We start from the raw sequence: 22,401 nt of genomic DNA, 5'->3' as shown, positions 1-22,401 counted from the left end.
AGAGGATCTGGGGTAGCCAGCGGGGTCCGACCCTCTTTATTGACTCAGCACTGGGGTAGGATCCCCTTCTTTGATGCTCTTATAAAATCCTTTGGGTTTGATATGCTGAATTCATGTCTTTCTATCCCAGGGTAGGATCTCTTGTTTTGTTTTGTTCTGAGGATATTCAGGGTGAAAGATGATATCCCCACAGCATCGGAACTATGAGGAAAGGCTCTCACAGCAACGCGAGTATGAAGAAAGGTCCTCACAGCAGCTCAAGTATAAGAAAAGATCTCCACAGCAATGGGAACATGGAGAAAGCCCCCCCACAACAACTGGAGCATGATGAAGGGTCTCCACAGCGACGGGAGCTTGGGGAAAAGGCTTCGTTAATATTATCCAGGGAACAGAGACGACTGCTGAAGCCTTTGGTTATATATCCATCTAGTTATCCATACTTTTATCTATCCATTCACTCATGTATCCATTCCGCATCTGCCCATTCATCCATCTGTCCATTTATTCAGCCATCCGGCTGATGGAGACAGTGGGTAAGGGAGAAGTCGTCGGGTCGCTAGGCAGATCAGAAGTACAATTCTCGACGCACAATTTATTCTCCAGTTTCCAGAGATTCTTACACAACTCTCGCGTTTCTTTATCATGTTTCAGTTCAAGTTTCAGGGGGTTAATGGCGGGGTTTCATGTATCATGGTTTTTGAGGGTTCAGCGGTGGAATTGCTATGCCCTTTTGTTTATAAGCGAGCATCTTTATGTAGGGGGTTTGTGTGTGCTTGTGAATGTGTGTGTGTGTGTGTGTGTGTGTGTGTGTGTGTGTGTGTGTGTGTGTGTGTATGTGTGTGTGTGTGTGTGTGTGTCAACAAAATTTCGGTCCATACAACACAAGGCAGTACCCCAGCCGAATTAATGGTCAGACCTGCCGTCCACACTACCATTTTCTCTCCCTATAATGGGTAATGGGGACGATGGGTCGGATCTACGGCTTGAAATTAGACTCTCCGTCCATTAGTTCCATCCGGTAGGCTCCTGGGGGCGCCCCAGGACCTGACGCTGGCTGAGAGAACTAGGAAGCAAGGAAAGAGCAGGGAGAGGTCTGCCAAGCAGGAGGGAGGGAGGGAGGGAGGGTCAGCTGAGGACGATCAGCTAGGTTAGGTTTGGGAATGTTGGATGAGATAGGGAGGGGCCATGCGGAGATGGGGTGAGGCAGGGAGGGGTCATGCAGAGGTGGGGTGAGGCACGAAGGGGTCATGCAGAGTTAGGGTGAGGCACCAAGGGGTCATGCAGAGTTGGGGTGAGGCAGGGAGGGGTCATGCAGAGTTGGGGTGAGGCAGGGAAGGGCCATGCAGAGTTGGGGTGAGGCACGGAGGGGTCATGCAGAGTTGGGGTGAGGCAGGAGGGGTCATGCAGAGTTGGGGTGAGGCAGGAAGGGGTCATGCAGAGTTAGGGTGAGGCACGAAGGGGTCATGCAGAGTTGGGGTGAGGCAGGGAGGGGCCATGCAGAGTTGGGGTGAGACAGGGAGGGGTCATGCAGAGTTAGGGTGAGACAGGGAGGGGCCATGCAGAGTTAGGGTTAGGCAGGGAGAGAATAGGTGAGAGCTGTAGGTGAAGCAAGATCAGGACACAATACATGTATACTAGGTAGGTTGAGACAAGGAGGACAGCGAGAGGTCCCCTTTAGAAACAAGGAGGGGGACACAGGATGCGTGAGTCAGAGAGCATTTCTAGAACCAGTAGGATGAAGGAGGAAGGGTGGCGACTTTCCCCCTTGCACAGACAGTAGGATGGAGGAGGAAGGTGTAGTGATGGGCCCCCCTTTTACAGGCAGTGGGGTGAAGGAAGAAGGGTAGCGACGGGCCCCCTTATACAGGCAGTAGGGTGAAGGAAGAAGGGTAGTAAAGGAGCCCCCTTTATAAAGACAGTTGGGTGATAGAGGTAGGGTAGCGACAGGTACCTTTATGCAGGCAAAAGGGTGACAGAGGGTCATACTAAGGGGAGACGATTCCTAGAGAACCCCATTACACTATTAGAGGGAGACCAAGCAGGAATAAGGGGAGGACAGCATACCTCACCTCACTAATGACAGACAAGGATAATTAACGGGGAAATTAATTGTTTGATGAGATAGAGGTGGAGGTAGGTAACTTGAGCAATGGCTTCATTATCCTGCCGACTGATCACTCCTTCTGTCTCTCTCCCACACGGAAACGACGAATAGAAATTATTGTAATTAATGTCATGAAAATATAACTGTTAGGGTGGTGTTGACGATGGTTGGGAGTCATGCACAGTGTGTGTGTGTGTGTGTGTGTGTGTGTGTGTGTGTGTGTGTGTGTGTGTGTGTGCGTGCGTGCGTGCGGGGCTGATGGGTGGTGTGTGCGAGCGCGTGGGAGCGTAAGAAGATTAAAAACGCCCGACTGTCCTCAACCTGCCAAGGGAAACAAAGGAGAATGAGGAGAGGATGACAGCAGCGAACAATGCTGGGGAGGTCGTCTTGTTGCTGGGGAGGGGGAGAGAGAGAGAGGTCGTGAGCGTCGTACCGGGGAGAGAGATGGGGAGAGGCCTGGGGTAGGTGAGAGGAGGGAGAGGCAAGCCGTGGAGGGGGATAGACAGGGAGAGGTGAGAGTAGAAGATCAAGATACCAGAAGAATCTAAGGCAAGAATCGTCCTTCCTTGAGGTGCTTTTAAGGTGAAGTACGACGTTTGGCAAGGATCCCTGAGGTACTACAGCGAACTACACCTTACCCACAGTCCTCTCGAGAAGATCAAATATTAGGGAATGACCTTGGCTGTATAATCCTTCTGATTGTATGACCGTTTTTGCTGTTTGTATAGGTGAGGTCACAGGAGGTCTGGAAGTAGTAATGGGGCTCTGTTGAAGACACATGGACGCTGGAAAGTTGCGTCGTCAGCTACAGTGGGTTCGGTTGGTCTCGTAGATGTAGGTAGGATGTACCATGAGGGGAAGATCTGGTGATGCTGGAGTGGGGAAGGTAATCACCACATAAATAAAGACCCCTCAACGCCATGGGAGATTTAATTGCTTTGCTCGTTCCAGGAATTCTTGAGATGGTATTCTTATGTATCAGGGGGTCATCACTGCTCTTCATTCCCAGAGCCATAACATGTTGAGGTAAATGGTACATGGGGGATGAAGTTGATGGTTTATGATATTTAGCGCTCCAGATGTGCACTCTCTTTCCCATATTGTCACCTGGTAGTGCACCCATTTCCTCCAGCCTTTTCGTCTTATATCCCAGTCCTATTTCCTCCCATTTCCGTCTCTGTCTTCCCCTTCCCTCCCACCCACGATAATTGTATGGGAGGCAGAGTTTTTCACGCCATTTTTTCAGCGGTGGCTGTCGCTCTGTTCCGGTAATTGCAATTTATTGGTCTTGTACAGAGGAGGAGGGTCCTGGCCACGTCTGCCTCCACTTGGCTCGAGGAGAACCTTGAGTCGAGGTAAACCTTGAGCCAAGGTGAACTTCGAGACACGAGGGGAACCGTAATTGGAGATGAAAATTGAGTTGAGGGAAACATTAGGTCGAGGTGAACCTCGCGTGGAGAACCTTGAGTCGAGATGAACCTTGTGTCGAGTAGAACCTTGAATTGAGGTGAACTTTGGCCTAAGGTCAACCTTGGATTGAAAGTTTCTTGGCATAAGAAATCTCTGAAAAAAAGTCTGCAATAAGTCACACGTAATTTCTTGGTTTTTCCTGTCTTCTGTTATTATTATTATTATTATTATTATTATTATTATTATTATTATTATTATTATTATTATTATCATTATTTAGTGTGTATTGCTTCCTATGTCTCGTTTTATCGAATTCATGTGAAAATGTATGGATGGAAGATTATGGTAAAGTGGTGGAAGATGTACTGAGATGTGTGGAGTTGTGTGTGTGTGTGTGTGTCGTGCACACACACACACACACACACACACACACACACACACACACACCATTAGGCTGAAGGTAATTATTTACCTTTGTTCCCTGACCTGACCCCTGATGTCTAATGACCTCTGCGAGTGACCTCCCTTTTACTTCACCCCTCACATCTCTGCCATGCCCTCGCCTCCCTTCTCTGTAGCCCTTCTAGAACATATATACGTTTTGCAGCGTAGCACATGAACAAATGTTTTATATTATAATCTCAAAAGTAATTAAACATTGGTCAGTGTAATTAAGTAGTACAGTTCTCTAATGGTTTCGGGGTAATTAGGGGAAAGACTCCCTTATTTCTCCCCTTTTTGACCTTAATGTTCTCCCATGGGGGAGAAGAATGGAGAGGAACTCCCATGGGGGAGATAAATGGTGAGGAACCACTTAATGGTTTTCTTTTGTTAACTGTTGCTGGCAGTCATGGTAACACTGGCTGTGGTAATGGTTGACTGTGATCAATGAGGACACCACTACACCTACACAAACGACACCACGACACCTCTACACAGACGACATCAAGACACCAACACAAACTACACCACAACACAACTCACATAACACTGCGACACACACACACACACACACACACACACACACACACACACACACACACACACACACACACACATATATATATATATATATATAAAGGGAAATTATAATGAAATCCTATGATTCTGTCGCCTCCAACTTTGCTATACTCTCCTTATCTGATAACAGATTCTCACCTAGATTATCACGGTGAAAGCAGCCACCAAGGGTCATGTGGAAGGTGAATGATAAGCCTTATCTCCTGCACTGATTTACTGAAGTTGGGGGAATGGTTGATTAGCCTTTTGGGTGATTCTAACACGACAGAGACGGTGTTCCTTCATGACGTGTTGGAAACCATATACCTGCCCTCACTGCAAGGATCCTCCAGGCAGAGTTACTTTTCGTTTTATCTATTTTTTTTTTTCTTAGATTTCTGGTGTATGTGTGGGGTGGGGGTCATTTCTCAAGGGGATGGGGGAGCACAGGATGTAGATGCTGAGACCTCCCCTCATCCTCCCATATCATAACCACTCCATCACCCATCACCACCCATTACACTACCACTCCACCATCACTGTTAAGACTACTCCTTATATATTATCGCCACCCTTTACAATACCAGTACACAAGTACTCCTGCCACAACTGTATGAATTTAAACACAGCAGCACCCCCTCCCCTCCCAACCATCACCACAACCACTACCATTACATTCACATCATCTCAACTACTTCCACATATGCTGGCACCACCCCTACATCTATCTTTGGCCACCACTGTTTTATTGCCCCACCCCTTCCATAACTCCTGTAGCTGTACACACCGCCACCACCACCCTTGTCAGTATCACCTCCCGGTTTAGCAGTACCTCCCCTACAGTTATAATTTCCCAGCAGTAGTACTTCTCACTCTAGTTTTAACTTTCCCTTCACTTCTAACTTCTCCAGTCATACCATCCCCTCAGGTTGTAACTTCCCCTTCAGTAATGTCTTCCCCTCTAGTTATAACTGGCCCCTCAGTATTCCCTTCCCCTCCAGTTATATCTTCCCCTTCAGCTGCAAGTTCTCCTCTAGTGATACCTTCCCCTCCAGTAATACCTTCCTCTCCAGTAATACCTTCCCCTCCATCAATACCTTCCCCTCCAGTAATACCTTCCTCTCCAGTAATACCTTCCCCTCCATCAATACCTTCCCCTCCAGTAATACCTTCCTCTCCACTAATACCTTCCCCTCCAGTACTACCTTCCTTTCTAGTAATACGTTTCCCACCACCAATGACAGACAACTGCAGGCACTCGACCCGCCCCTAATGTGTGGCTAGCGTGCTCCTGCCTCTGTTCTTGCCTCACAGTGATTTACGAGAGCCTCCTGCCCTGTCATAGAGCTTTGGAGGAGCTCTCTCTCACCGTCTCCCAGTGGAATATGAGCTCTGAAGGGAAGGAGAGAGGTGTAGAGAATAGAGCCAAAAAATAAAACTAATTGAGGTTTCCTACTGATTTCTTCAGAATATATCAGTATTCTGAAACGATTTGCATAGCTGCAGAGTAGAGTGACTCTTCATATATATATATATATATATATATATATATATATATATATATATATATATATATATATATGTATGTATATATATATATATATATATATATATATATATATATATATATATATATATATATATATATATATATATATATATATATATGTGTGTGTGTGTGTGTGTGTGTGTGTGTGTGTGTGTGTGTGTGTGTGTGTATTATACACTTCTCACTTTGTACTTACCTGATTCATTCATCCACCGCTCATACTATAAAAGAACTTCTTTACATCTTTGTTTAACAAGTTTCTTGCCTAATTTTATTTCATGTCCTCTGGTTGCTCTTCCCATACGTCTTTCGAAGAACTGTTTACTGTTCATGTCATTGATCTGTTTTAAAACTTACAGGTTGTGATCAGGTCACCTCTCACTCTTCTGTCTTTCATGTTGGGCATATTTATAGCTTCTAACCTTTCCTTGTATCTCAGTACTCTTAACTCCAGTATCCTCTTGTTTCCTTCATCTGAACCTTCTCTAGTAGCTCTTTATGCTTCTTTAGGTGTGGTGATCAACTTGGGAAGCATATTCTACCTTTGGCCTTTTTGTTGGATATATACAGTTTGCAAAGTATTTCCTTTTCCGTACACTTGAATGTTTCCCTAATATTTGCCAGCAGACATCTTGCCTCTGTAGCAATTCTAATGTTCTTAATGTGGAATTCTGGTGACATGTTCGGGACGATATCAACTCCCAACTTTTTTCAACCGTAGAACCTGAAGCTTATTTCCTGATAGATGATAACCTTTTTGAGGCCTTATCTCACTTTATGAGATTACTGCTTGTGTATTACATGGAGAGAGTTTTACACTCGTGTTGCCGTGTCTCATAACCATGTGTATATGTGCAATGTCTTTACTGTATGTGTATGCCATTGATTTTTCTCCTTGTATTCCAAACAGAAATTACCCATAGCCTCCTGTACTAGAATACAGTAAACTTTTTTCGCATACCTTAGAATACAATCTATGTTCCCCCTTACCAGACCCTCTCAAAGAAAAAAAAAGAACCCCTGGGCATAACGCCATCTTCTTGCTTCCAGCACTGTGCGAATTTCCAGCGGAGTGGACGGGGCGATGGTTCCGGTCTGGAGTGGGACAACAGGAACCTATAGTCATCACAAGGAGCAGTATATCCAAAACGGGCGAATGTATAGAGAAGGGAAAAGCCAGCAGATACCTCGTCAAGGTCAAGGAGGAGTAAGTATCTTCGATCTAAGGTCAAGAGTTCGGCAGGTAGGTGCTGGTGAGAAATGGATGAATAATGTTACCACTGAGATTTCTGTATGCCTCAGGTAAATCAAGGACCAAAAGTAGTCTTAGTGAAGAATAAGTCTAAAATGAATGTTTGTTCTGATGAATGTCCAGTCAGTAGCAAGTCTAGTCATGAGCAGGTCAAGGATAAGCTTGGTTAAGTGAGAACCTGCTGCAGGATAAGGGACTGCTTGAGTCAGATCACAGATGTGTAAGTGTAGTCAGATCATGGATTTACGTATTGTCAGGTCACGGATGTGTGTGTGTGTGTGTGTGTGTGTGTGTGTGTGTGTGTGTGTGTGTGTGTGTGTGTGTGTGTGTGTCAGAAATGAAAATAAGTAATATCATAACTGGGTAAGACTGATAAGTCTGACAAAGATAACTTAGACTTGCAACCAAGACCAGGCGTCTTATATAATTTCCTCTCTGTTCTTATTCTTCTTCACCTTCTCATTTGGATTGCTCTGCCTCCTCCTATTCTCTCTCATTCCAGGAGAGATGCTGGACGTCTTGGCTTTGACCATAATGTAGGAACATATTGCGGACTAGCCAGAGAAGGGCTTTAGGGAAGGTATTTCATGTAGACTGTTGACAAGCCAGTTTTACGAGCATTCTTGAGGAAGGTATATTATGTTGGAGACGTAATGTTCCTCATGTTATTAATGGGGATCTTATGTTACACACACACACACACACACACACACGAACGAACGAACGAACGCACGCACGAACGCACACTCAGTCACTCACACACTCACTCACTCTTACTTTACCTAATGTGGCACAGAGATATGCTACACATCTGTGGCTGTCATCTTCAATGACTTCATCAAAGCTTTACACACAGTCAGCCATTGCAAAATGATCAGCAAAGCCATCGACACAGACATAAAGGAGTCTCTTTCCATAGCTTGCAGACTTCCTTGATAAACGTTGTTTGATTAAACGCTACTAGAGCCATCTCAGATTTCCAGTCCCTCACCATAGGCCAAAGGCTCTATCTTATTCACCCACTGGCCAAATCTTATTCGAAATGGTACTTTCTTGGACACACCTGCTCAGTGGAAATATATTGATGATACCTTCATGACACTTTTAGCAGACTTCAGAACAGGACCATTGCCAAGACTGTTACCATCAGTCAAACAGAGAGTAGTCATATACATCAGCTTTGCTTCTAGCCATGACAACCTATACAGTCTTACGAGGTTCCAGTCCCCTCCATGTTTTTCAGACCACCACCAGGCTTCTGGTATTGCTCTACATGACAAACTAAGCTGGATGGGTCACATTGGCACCGTCATCAAATCCTCTTTTAAATATTGTCTCTACATCGTTTGTCAATTAAGCTGCTAAATGAAGTAAATTTTTGGCTTTTTTTTTCAAAAAATAGATTTCCTTTAAAAACTCATTATAAGAAGTATTTTTCATGCTGAATACAAATCTGGTATTAAAATAACGTTTAGTCCTCTTAATGACGCTCAGTTAAGTTGTTAAATAAAGTCAATTTTAGAATATTTTCTGATCCTTTGCATCATATTTTCTAGGTATGTATCGGTGACTAAGAGCATTATGATATATTTTCCAGGATTATTTCAAGTATAGAAGTGTTTGAATATCTCGTGTTTCAGTTTCAAAACAAAAAGTTTTTTGAGCTAAAAAATACCCTGAACTATTTATTACCTTCAGTTTTTGGCATTTTTATCAGAAAAATAGATTTCCTTTAAAAGATCATTATAAGAAGTACTTTTCATGCTGAATACAAATCTGGTGTTAAAATAACGTTTAATCCTCTTAATGATGCTCAATTAAGCTGTTAAATGAAGTCAAATTTAGAATATTTTCTGATCCTTTGCATCGTGTTTTCTAGGTATGTATCAGTGACTAAGAGCATTATGATATATTTTCCATGATTATTTCAAGTATAGAAGTGTTTGAGTATCTCATGTTTCAATTTTGAAACAAAAAGTTTTTTGAGCCAAAAAATACCCTGAACTATTATTACCTTCAACTATTAGGAATTTTCTCAGAAAAATAGATATCCTTAAAAACTCATTATGAGAAGTATCTTTCATGCTGAATACAAATCTGGTGTTGAAATTCAATTTGTCATTTTTACGACATTCAAATAAGCTGTTAATTGAAGTCAATTGTGAATGTTTTTTGATCCTTTGCATCATATGCACTGGGTATCAATCGATGACTGAGAGCATTATGATATATTTTTCATGATTATTTGAGGTATAGAAGTGTCTGAATATCTTATCTTTCAATTTTAAAACAAAAAGTTTTTTGAGCAAAAATATCCTGAAACCTTCAATTTTTGGCATTTTCTTCAGAAAAAATTATTTCCTTTAAAAACTCATTGTAAGAAGTATTTTTTATGCTGAATACAAATCTGGTGTTAAAATATCGTTTAGTCATTTTTACGACATTCAATTTAGGTGTTAATTGAAGTCAATTTTAAAATGTTTTCTGATACTTTGCATCATATTTACCAGGTATGAATCAGTAACTGAGAGCATTGTTATATTAGTTAAATGATGAAGTATTTGTCATATATTTTCCATGATTATTTCATGTATAGAAGTATTGCTATGCAATAGGAACATTCATATGGCTTCTTGCTTGCATCGACAGCCATGTGCTGCAATAAATTGCTCCAACAAGAGAATGTCTTTTAATTCTTGTGATTATTGATATGGCTTCTTTCCAGTATGAATCATTATGTACTCTACTAAACAACTTCTCTAGAACATCTTTGGTAATTTGACTATTAAGATAGCTTCTTTCATAAATGAATATTCATGTGCATCACTAAGAAATTTTATAGGAATAGGAATTCTTTATCTTTTTTTTTTGGAACTGTGAACATCCATATGGCTTCCTTCCAGTGTGAATAGCTGTGTGCTGCACTAAGTAGTCCCTTTGAGAGGTCTTATAGTACTGCCAACATTCACATGTTTCCCTGTTGTATAAATCATCATGTGGTTCACTGAAGTATCCCTCTGGGGAAAGGAAATCTGACGATATGAACATTTATATGGTTTCTGTCCTGTATGAATTTTCATGTGCTAAGTTAGATGAATCTTCAGGGATATGTTTTGGCATCTCCTGTGTGAGTATTCATTTACCTCACTAAATGAGTCTTCTTAAAGAAGAGAAGGTCTCTTGGCATAAAGAACACTCATGTGGCTTCTCTCCTGTGCTTTACTGAGACACATCTCTAGGAGGTCTTTTGGCAGTGTGAACATTCATGTGGTTTTTCTCTTGTATGAACAGTCATGTGCTACAATAGATAGGAAGAAAGACTTGGAAATGGAAACATGTCAATGGCTTCTCTTGTATCAAACATAATGACTCTTAAATGACTCTTCAGGGAGAAAGTCTTTTGGAAATGTGAACCTTCATATGGTTTCTCTCGTTTCAGTATTCTTGTGACTCACCACTTGAACCATCTGAAAGAAGGACTCTTGGGACTGTGAAAGTCAGTTGACAATGTGAACTTTCTTATGGTTTCTTTCCTGTTTGAGTATTCATTTGACTCTCAAACTGATTCCTCTGGGATAAGATTATTTTGTACTATGAACGTTCATATGGTTTCTCTCTAGTATGAAGAATTGTGTGCTGCAGTAAATTGCCTTTCTGAGAAAAGGCTTCTTTCTCATGCATTTCTGAAATACTTCTCCAGCAGAAGGTATTTCAGCATTGTGAACATTTATGTGTTTTTTCCTATATCAATAGTAATGTGCAGCACTAGAATATTCATCTAGGAAATGTGAATAACTAATTTCTTGTTGAATCCTCTAGGATAAGATTATTTGGCACTATGAACGTTTGTATGGTTACTCTTTGGTATGAAGAATTGTGTGCTGCAATAAATTACATTTCTGAGAAAAAGGCTTTTCTCATGTGCATTTCTAAAATACTTCTCCAAGAAGTGTTTTAGCACTGTGAACATTCCTATGATTTTTCTCCTATATAAATAGTAATGTGCTGCACTAGAATATTATTTATGTTGGAAAAGTGAATATGTAAATAATTAGTTTCTTGTATAGCTATCATGTGTTGTATATAATGACTCCTCAGGAAGAAAGTCCATTGGCCATTGAACCTTCATATGGCTTCATATGATTTCTGTCCTGTTTGACTATTCATTTGACTCGCTAACTGAATCCTCTGGGAGAGAGATTTGGCACTATGAACATTCATATGGTTTCTCTCCAGTATGAAGAATTATGTGCTTTAGTAAATTACCTTTCTGGGAAAGGGCCTTTGGGCAAAGTAAGCATTCGTATGGCTTCTCTCCAGTATGAGTAAGAATGTGCTTTCCCAATGTGCTCCCTTGCATTCAGCAGTGGATTCTAACAGGCTGTTTGACAAAGAAGATATGTGTCAAAGGTGGAGAGAACATGGAGAAGCAGAAAACAAAATCGGAGGTAGAAGGATAGAGTAAAAAAGATTTTGAGTGATTGGGGCCTGAACATATAGGAATTGAGTGAATTGGAATGACGTGGTATACCAGGGTCGATGACGTGCTGTCAGTTGACTGAACCAGGTCTTGTGAAATGTCTGTGGGGCCTGGATGTGGATAGGCAGCTGTGGTTTCAGTGCATTACACATGACAGCTAGAGACTGAGTGTGAACGAATGTGGCCTTTTTGTCTGTTTTCCTGGCGCTACCTCGCTGAAGCTGGTGGTAGCGATGTTGTATCCTGTGGGGGGCATTAGCACCAGATGAAGGCAAGCAAGTAAGTATAGGTACCTATGTATATGTCTGTGTATGTGTGTATGTATGTATATATGTTGATGGGTATATGTATGTATATGTGTGTGTATGGGCATTTTTATATATATATATATATATATATATATATATATATATATATATATATATATATATATATATATATATGTATATGAGTGGATGGACCATTCTTCATTTGTTTCCTGGCACTACCTCACTGGTGTGGGAACGGCAATCAAGTTTCCTTGCGCTACCTCGCAAACGCGGGAGACAGCGACAAAGTATAATAAATAAATATATATATATTTTTTTTTTTTGTTTTGTCGCTGTCTCCCGCGTTTGCGAGGTAGCGCAAGGAAACAGACGAAAGAAATGGCCCAACCCACCCCCATACATATGTATATACATACACGTCCACACACGCAAATATACATACCTACACAGCTTTCCATGGTTTACCCCAGACGCTTCACATGCCTTGATTCAATCCACTGACAGCACGTCAACCCCGGTATACCACATCGCTCCAATTCACTCTATTCCTTGCCCTCCTTTCACCCTCCTGCATGTTCAGGCCCCGATCACACAAAATCTTTTTCACTCCATCTTTCCACCTCCAATTTGGTCTCCCTCTTCTCCTCGTTCCCTCCACCTCCGACACATATATCCTCTTGGTCAATCTTTCCTCACTCATTCTCTCCATGTGACCAAACCATTTCAAAACACCCTCTTCTGCTCTCTCAACCACGCTCTTTTTATTTCCACACATCTCTCTTACCCTTACGTTACTTACTCGATCAAACCACCTCACACCACACATTGTCCTCAAACATCTCATTTCCAGCACATCCATCCTCCTGCGCACAACTCTATCCATAGTCCACGCCTCGCAACCATACAACATTGTTGGAACCACTATTCCTTCAAACATACCCATTTTTGCTTTCCGAGATAATGTTCTCGACTTCCACACATTCTTCAAGGCTCCCAGAATTTTCGCCCCCTCCCCCACCCTATGATCCACTTCCACTTCCATGTTTCCATCCGCTGCCAGATCCACTCCCAGATATCTAAAACACTTCACTTCCTCCAGTTTTTCTCCATTCAAACTCACCTCCCAATTGACTTGACCCTCAACCCTACTGTACCTAATAACCTTGCTCTTATTCACATTTACTCTTAACTTTCTTCTTTCACACACTTTACCAAACTCAGTCACCAGCTTCTGCAGTTTCTCACATGAATCAGCCACCAGCGCTGTATCATCAGCGAACAACAACTGACTCACTTCCCAAGCTCTCTCATCCCCAACAGACTTCATCCTTGCCCCTCTTTCCAAGACTCTTGCATTCACCTCCCTAACAACCCCATCCATAAACAAATTAAACAACCATGGAGACATCACACACCCCTGCCGCAAACCTACATTCACTGAGAACCAATCACTTTCCTCTCTTCCTACACGTACATATACAAGGCATGACAGCTCGAGAATGGATGTGAGCAGATGCGGCCTTTCTTCATTTGCTCCCTGTGGTACCTCATTAATGTGTGCTGCAGTAAAGTACTTATCTGAGAAAAGGCTCCTCTCCTATGCATTTCTTGAATACTTCAAGAGAAAGTGTTTTAGCATTGTGAACATTTATTTGGTTTTTCTCCTATATGAATAGTAATGTGCCTCACTTCAGTATTCATCTATGATATGTGAATGTTTGAATAACTTATTTCCTGTATGACTATCATGTGTTGTATACAATGACTCTTCTGGGAGAAAGTCAATTGGCCATATGAACTTTTATATGGTTTCTTTCCTGTTTGAGTATTCATTTGACTCACTAACTGAATCCTTTGCTAGAGTGATTTGGCACTATGAACATTCATATGGTTTCTCTCCAGTATGAGGAATTATGTGCTGTAGTAAATTACCTTTTTGGGAAAGGGCCTTTGGGCAAAGTAAGCATTCATATGGCTCCTCTCCAGTATGAGTAAGAATTGCTTTACTAATGTGCTCCCTTGTATTCAGCAGTGGATTCTAACAGGCTGATTGACAAAGAGGATATGTGTGTTAAAGATGGAGGGAACATGGAGAAGCAGGAAACCAAACCGGAGATGGAAGGATGGTGTATAAAAGATTTTGAGCAATTGGGGCCTAAACATATAGGAATAGAGTGAATTGGCATGACATGGTGTACCAGGGTCGATGAGGTGCTGTCAATCGACTGAGCCAAGTCTTGTGAAATGTCTGGAGTAAACCATGGAAAGGTCTGTGGGGCCTGGACGTGGATAGGCAGCTGTGGTTTCAATGCACTACACTTGACAGCTAGAGACTGAGTGTGAACGAATGTGGCATTTTTGTCTGTTTTCCTGGCACTACCTTACTGAAGCTGGTGGTAGCGATGCTGTTTCCTGTGGGGTGCATTTAGCACCAGGAACAGATGAAGGCAAGCAAGTATGAATGTGTACATGTGTATATATGTATATGTCTGTGCATGTGTATGTATATATATGTATATATGTTGATATGTATATGTATGTATATGTGCATATATGGGGATTTATGTATATGTATATATATGTGTATGGACCATTCTTCATTGGTCTCCTGGCACTACCTCACTGGTGCGGGAGCGGCAATCAATTAAAAACATACGTGTGTGTGTGTGTATATATATATATATATATATATATATATATATATATATATATATATATATATATATATATATATATATATATGTATTTTTTTATTATTTTATTTATTTTGCTTTGTTGCTGTCTCCCGTTTTTGCGAGGTAGCGCAAGGAAACAGACGAAAGAAATGGCCCAACCCACCCCCATACACATGTATATGCATACACGTCCCCACACGCAAATATACATACCCATACATCTCAATGTACACATATATATACATACACAGACATATACATATATACACATGCACACAATTCACACTGTCTGCCTTTATTCATTCCCATCACCACCTCACCACACATACTCCCCCCTCATGTGTGCGAGGTAGCGCTAGGAAAAGACAACAAAGGCCCCATTCGTTCACACTCAGTCTCTAGCTGTCATATGCAATAATGCCCTAAACCACAGCTCCCTTTCCACATCCAGGTCCTACAGAACTTTCCATGGTTTACCCCAGAAGCTTCACATGCCCTGATTCAATCCATTGACAGCATGTCGACCCCGGTATGCCACATCGATCCAATTCACTCTATTCCTTGCCCGCCTTTCACCCTCCTGCATGTTCAGGCCCCGATCATTCAAAATCTTTTTCACTCCATCTTTCCACCTCCAATTTGGTCTCCCACTTCTCCTCGTTCCCTCCACCTCCGACACATATATCCTCTTGGTCAATCTTTCCTCACTCATTCTCTCCATGTGCCCAAACCATTTCAAAACACCCTCTTCTGCTCTCTCAACCACGCTCTTTTTATTTCCACACATCTCTCTTACCCTCACATTACTTACTCGATCAAACCACCTCACACCACATATTGTCCTCAAACATCTCATTTCCAGCACATCCACCCTCCTGCACACAACTCTGTCCATAGCCCACGCCTCGCAACCATACAACATTGTTGGAACCACTATTCCTTCAAACATACCCATTTTTGCTTTCCGAGATAATGTTCTCAATTTCCACACATTCTTCAAGGCTCCCAGGATTTTCGCCCCCTCCCTCACCCTATGATTCACTTCCGCTTCCATGGTTCCATCCGCTGCCAGATCCACTCCCAGATATCTAAAACACTTTACTTCCTCCAGTTTTTCTCCATTCAAACTTACCTCCCAATTGACTTGACCCTCAACCCTACTGTACCTAATAACCTTGCTCTTATTCACATTTACTCTTAACTTTCTTCTTTCACACACTTTACCAAACTCAGTCACCAGCTTCTGCAGTTTCTCACATGAATCAGCCACCAGCACTGTATCATCAGCGAACAACAACTGACTCACTTCCCAAGCTCTCTCATCCCCAACAGACTGCATACTTGCCCCTCTTTCCAAAAGTCTTGCATTCACCTCCCTAACAACCCCATCCATAAACAAATTAAACAACCATGGAGACATCACACACCCCTGCCGCAAACCTACATTCACTAAGAACCAATCACTTTCCTCTCTTCCTACACGTACACATGCCTTACATCCTCGATAAAAACTTTTCACTGCTTCTAACAACTTGCCTCCCACACCATATATTCTTAACACCTTCCACAGAGCATCTCTATCAACTCTATGATATGCCTTCTCCAGATCCGTAAATGCTACATACAAATCCATTTGCTTTTCTAAGTATTTCTCACATACATTCTTCAAAGCAAACACCTGATCCACACATCCTCTACCACTTCTGAAACCACACTGCTCTTCCCCAATCTGATGCTCTGTACATGCCTTCACCCTCTCAATCAATACCCTCCCATACAATTTGCCAGGAACACTCAACAAACTAAAACCTCTGTAATTTGAGCACTCACTCTTATCCCCTTTGCCTTTGTACAATGGCACTATGCACGCATTCCGCCAATCCTCAGGCACCTCACCATGAGTCATACATACATTAAATAACCTTACCAACCAGTCAACAATACAGTCACCCCCTTTTTTAATAAATTCCACTGCAATACCATCCAAACCTGCTGCCTTGCCGGCTTTCATCTTCCGCAAAGCTTTTACTACCTCTTCTCTGTTTACAAAATCATTTTCCCTAACCCTCGCACTTTGCACACCACCTCGACCAAAACACCTATATCTGCCACTCTATCATCAAACACATTCAACAAACCTTCAAAATACTCACTCCATCTCCTTCTCACATCACCACTACTTGTTATCACCTCCCCACTTGCGCCCTTCACTGAAGTTCCCATTTCCTCCCTTGTCTTACGCACTTTATTTACCTCCTTCCAGAACATCTTTTTATTTTCCCTAAAATTTAATGATACTCTCTCACCCCAACTCTCATTTGCCCTTTTTTTTCACCTCTTGCACCTTTCTCTTGACCTCCTGTCTCTTTCTTTTATATGTCTCCCACTCAATTTCATTTTTTCCCTGCAAAAATCGTCCAAATGCCTCTCTCTTCTCTTTCACTAATACTCTTACTTCTTCATCCCACCACTCACTACCCTTTCTAATCAACCCACCTCCCACTCTTCTCATGCCACAAGCATCTTTTGCGCAATCCATCACTGATTCCCTAAATACATCCCATTCCTCCCCCACTCCCCTTACTTCCATTGTTCTCACCTTTTTCCATTCTGTACTTAGAATGGAAATATATATATATATATATATATATATATATATATATATATATATATATATATATATATATATATATATATATATATATATATATATACATATATATATATATATATATATATATATATATATATATATATATATATATATATATATTTTTTTTTTTTGCTTTGTCGCTGTCTCCCGCGTTTGCGAGGTAGCGCAAGGAAACAGACGAAAGAAATGGCGCAACCCACCCCCATACACATGTATATACATACGTCCACACACGCAAATATACACACCTACACAGCTTTCCATGGTTTACCCCAGACGCTTCACATGCCCTGATTCAACCCACTGACAGCACGTCAACCCCGGTATACAACATCGCTCCAATTCACTCTATTCCTTGACCTCCTTTCACCCTCCTGCATGTTCAGGCCCCGATCACACAAAATCTTTTTCACTCCATCTTTCCACCTCCAATTTGGTCTCCCTCTTCTCCTCGTTCCCTCCACCTCCGACACATATATTTTCTTGGTCAATCTTTCCTCACTCGTTCTCTCCATGTGCCCAAACCATTTCAAAACACCCTCTTCTGCTCTCTCAACCACGCTCTTTTTATTTCCACACATCTCTCTTACCCTTACGTTACTTACTCGATCAAACCACCTTACACCACACATTGTCCTCAAACATCTCATTTCCAGCACATCCATCCTCCTGCGCACAACTCTATCCATAGCCCACGACTCGCAACCATACAACATTGTTGGAACCACTATTCCTTCAAACATACCCATTTTTGCTTTCCGAGATAATGTTCTCGACTTCCACACATTCTTCAAGGCTCCCAGAATTTTCGCCCCCTCCCCCACCCTATGATCCACTTCCGCTTCCATGGTTCCATCCGCTGACAGATCCACTCCCAGATATCTAAAACACTTCACTTCCTCCAGTTTTTCTCCATTCAAACTCACCTCCCAATTGACTTGACCCTCAACCCTACTGTACCTAATAACCTTGCTCTTATTCACATTTACTCTTAACTTTCTTCTTTCACACACTTTACCAAACTCAGTCACCAGCTTCTGCAGTTTCTCACATGAATCAGCCACCAGCGCTGTATCATCAGCGAACAACAACTGACTCACTTCCCAAGCTCTCTCATCCCCAACAGACTTCATACTTGCCCCTCTTTCCAAAACTCTTGCATTCACCTCCCTAACAACCCCATCCATAAACAAATTAAACAACCATGGAGACATCACACACCCCTGCCGCAAACCTACATTCACTGAGAACCAATCACTTTCCTCTCTTCCTACACGTACATATACAAGGCATGACAGCTCGAGAATGGATGTGAGCAGATGCGGCCTTTCTTCATTTGCTCCCTGTGGTACCTCATTAATGTGTGCTGCAGTAAAGTACTTATCTGAGAAAAGGCTCCTCTCCTATACATTTCTTGAATACTTCAAGAGAAAGTGTTTTAGCATTGTGAACATTTATTTGGTTTTTCTCCTATATGAATAGTAATGTGCCTCACTTCAGTATTCATCTATGATATGTGAATGTTTGAATAACTTATTTCCTGTATGACTATCATGTGTTGTATACAATGACTCTTCTGGGAGAAAGTCAATTGGCCATGTGAACTTTTATATGGTTTCTTTCCTGTTTGAGTATTCATTTGACTCACTAACTGAATCCTTTGCTAGAGTGATTTGGCACTATGAACATTCATATGGTTTCTCTCCAGTATGAGGAATTATGTGCTGTAGTAAATTACCTTTTTGGGAAAGGGCCTTTGGGCAAAGTAAGCATTCATATGGCTCCTCTCCAGTATGAGTAAGAATTGCTTTACTAATGTGCTCCCTTGTATTCAGCAGTGGATTCTAACAGGCTGATTGACAAAGAGGATATGTGTGTTAAAGATGGAGGGAACATGGAGAAGCAGGAAACCAAACCGGAGATGGAAGGATGGTGTATAAAAGATTTTGAGCAATTGGGGCCTAAACATATAGGAATAGAGTGAATTGGCATGACATGGTGTACCAGGGTCGATGAGGTGCTGTCAATCGACTGAGCCAAGTCTTGTGAAATGTCTGGAGTAAACCATGGAAAGGTCTGTGGGGCCTGGACGTGGATAGGCAGCTGTGGTTTCAATGCACTACACTTGACAGCTAGAGACTGAGTGTGAACGAATGTGGCATTTTTGTCTGTTTTCCTGGCACTACCTTACTGAAGCTGGTGGTAGCGATGCTGTTTCCTGTGGGGTGCATTTAGCACCAGGAACAGATGAAGGCAAGCAAGTATGAATGTGTACATGTGTATATATGTATATGTCTGTGCATGTGTATGTATATGTATGTATATATGTTGATATGTATATGTATGTATATGTGCATATATGGGGATTTATGTATATGTATATATATGTGTATGGACCATTCTTCATTGGTCTCCTGGCACTACCTCACTGGTGCGGGAGCGGCAATCAATTAAAAACATACGTGTGTGTGTGTGTGTATATATATATATATATATATATATATATATATATATATATATATATATATATATATATATATATATGTATTTTTTTATTATTTTATTTATTTTGCTTTGTTGCTGTCTCCCGTTTTTGCGAGGTAGCGCAAGGAAACAGACGAAAGAAATGGCCCAACCCACCCCCATACACATGTATATGCATACACGTCCCCACACGCAAATATACATACCCATACATCTCAATGTACACATATATATACATACACAGACATATACATATATACACATGCACACAATTCACACTGTCTGCCTTTATTCATTCCCATCACCACCTCACCACACATACTCCCCCCTCATGTGTGCGAGGTAGCGCTAGGAAAGACAACAAAGGCCCCATTCGTTCACACTCAGTCTCTAGCTGTCATATGCAATAATGCCCTAAACCACAGCTCCCTTTCCACATCCAGGTCCTACAGAACTTTCCATGGTTTACCCCAGAAGCTTCACATGCCCTGATTCAATCCATTGACAGCACGTCGACCCCGGTATGCCACATCGATCCAATTCACTCTATTCCTTGCCCGCCTGTCACCCTCCTGCATGTTCAGGCCCCGATCATTCAAAATCTTTTTCACTCCATCTTTCCACCTCCAATTTGGTCTCCCACTTCTCCTCGTTCCCTCCACCTCCGACACATATATCCTCTTGGTCAATCTTTCCTCACTCATTCTCTCCATGTGCCCAAACCATTTCAAAACACCCTCTTCTGCTCTCTCAACCACGCTCTTTTTATTTCCACACATCTCTCTTACCCTTACATTACTTACTCGATCAAACCACCTCACACCACATATTGTCCTCAAACATCTCATTTCCAGCACATCCACCCTCCTGCACACAACTCTGTCCATAGCCCACGCCTCGCAACCATACAACATTGTTGGGACCACTATTCCTTCAAACATACCCATTTTTGCTTTCTGAGATAATGTTCTCAACTTCCACACATTCTTCAAGGCTCCCAGGATTTTCGCCCCCTCCCTCACCCTATGATTCACTTCCGCTTCCATGGTTCCATCCGCTGCCAGATCCACTCCCAGATATCTAAAACACTTTACTTCCTCCAGTTTTTCTCCATTCAAACTTACCTCCCAATTGACTTGACCCTCAACCCTACTGTACCTAATAACCTTGCTCTTATTCACATTTACTCTTAACTTTCTTCTTTCACACACTTTACCAAACTCAGTCACCAGCTTCTGCAGTTTCTCACATGAATCAGCCACCCGCGCTGTATCATCAGCGAACAACAACTGACTCACTTCCCAAGCTCTCTCATCCCCAACAGACTGCATACTTGCCCCTCTTTCCAAAAGTTTTGCATTCACCTCCCTAACAACCCCATCCATAAACAAATTAAACAACCATGGAGACATCACACACCCCTACCGCAAACCTACATTCACTGAGAACCGATCACTTTCCTCTCTTCCTACACGTACACATGCCTTACATCCTCGATAAAAACTTTTCACTGCTTCTAATATATATATATATATATATATATATATATATATATATATATATATATATATATATATATATATATATATATATATTCTTTCTTTCAAAATATTCGCCATTTCCCGGGTTAGCGAGGTAGCATTAAGAACAGAGGACTGGGCCTTTGTGGGAATATCCTGACCTGGCCCCCTTTTCTGTTCCTTCTTTTGGAAAATTAAAAAAAAATGAGAGGGGAGGATTTCCAGCCCCCTGCTCCCTCCCCTTTTAGGCGCCTTCTACGACACACAGGGAATACGTGGGAAGTATTCTTTCTCCTCTATCCTCTATATATACCAGACGTGACAGCTTGAGAATGGATGTGAGCGGATGCGGCCTTTCTTCATTTGCTCCTGGTGGTACCTCACTAATTTGTGCTGCAGTAAATTACCTTTCTGAGAAAAGGCTCCTCTCCTATGCCTTTCTAAAATACTTCGAGAAAGTGTTTTAGCACTGTGAACATTCATGTGGCTTTTCTCCTATATGAATAGTAATGTGCCTCTGTAATATTCATCTAGGATATATGAATGTGTGAATAACTTATTTCCTGTATGACCATCATGTGTTGTATACAATGACTCTTCAGGGAGTAAGTCAATTGGCCATATGAACCTTTACATGGCTTCTTTCCTGTTTGAGTATTCATTTCACTAACTGAATCCTTTGGGAGAGTGATTTGGCACTATGAACATTCATATGGTTTCTCTCCAGTATGAAGAATTATGTGCTGTAGTGAATTACCTTTTTGGGAAAGGGCCTTTGGACAAAGTAAGCATTTATATGGCTTCTCTCCAGTATGAGTAAGAATATGCTTTGCTAATGTACTCTTTTGCATCCAGCAGTGGACTCTAACAGCCTGATGCTCTATATATACACACACATATATGGTTCATATGGTTTCTCTCCAGTATGAAGAATTATGTGCTGTAGTGAATTACCTTTTTGGGAAAGGGCCTTTGGACAAAGTAAGCATTTATATGGCTTCTCTCC

General features: G+C 41.8%; 1 protein-coding gene across 8 annotated transcripts in view; it reads left to right on the top strand.

The window, feature by feature from the left end:
* The window catches only part of LOC139757272 (uncharacterized), a 565,387-nt gene that overhangs the window by 509,912 nt on the left and 33,074 nt on the right, over positions 1–22,401 (top strand). For all 8 annotated transcript variants that reach the window (XM_071677613.1, XM_071677618.1, XM_071677617.1 and 5 more), the window contains one exon: positions 7,113–7,269. In XM_071677613.1, the coding sequence (XP_071533714.1) occupies positions 7,113–7,269 (157 nt within the window). The remainder of the gene's footprint in view (positions 1–7,112; positions 7,270–22,401) is intronic.

The sequence above is a fragment of the Panulirus ornatus genome, chromosome 25 (assembly GCF_036320965.1).
Source record: "Panulirus ornatus isolate Po-2019 chromosome 25, ASM3632096v1, whole genome shotgun sequence".
In the NCBI taxonomy this organism is placed as follows: Eukaryota; Metazoa; Arthropoda; class Malacostraca; order Decapoda; family Palinuridae; genus Panulirus; species Panulirus ornatus.
Note: the sequence above shows the minus strand (reverse complement) of the source record. Positions and strands in the feature narration are given on the sequence as shown.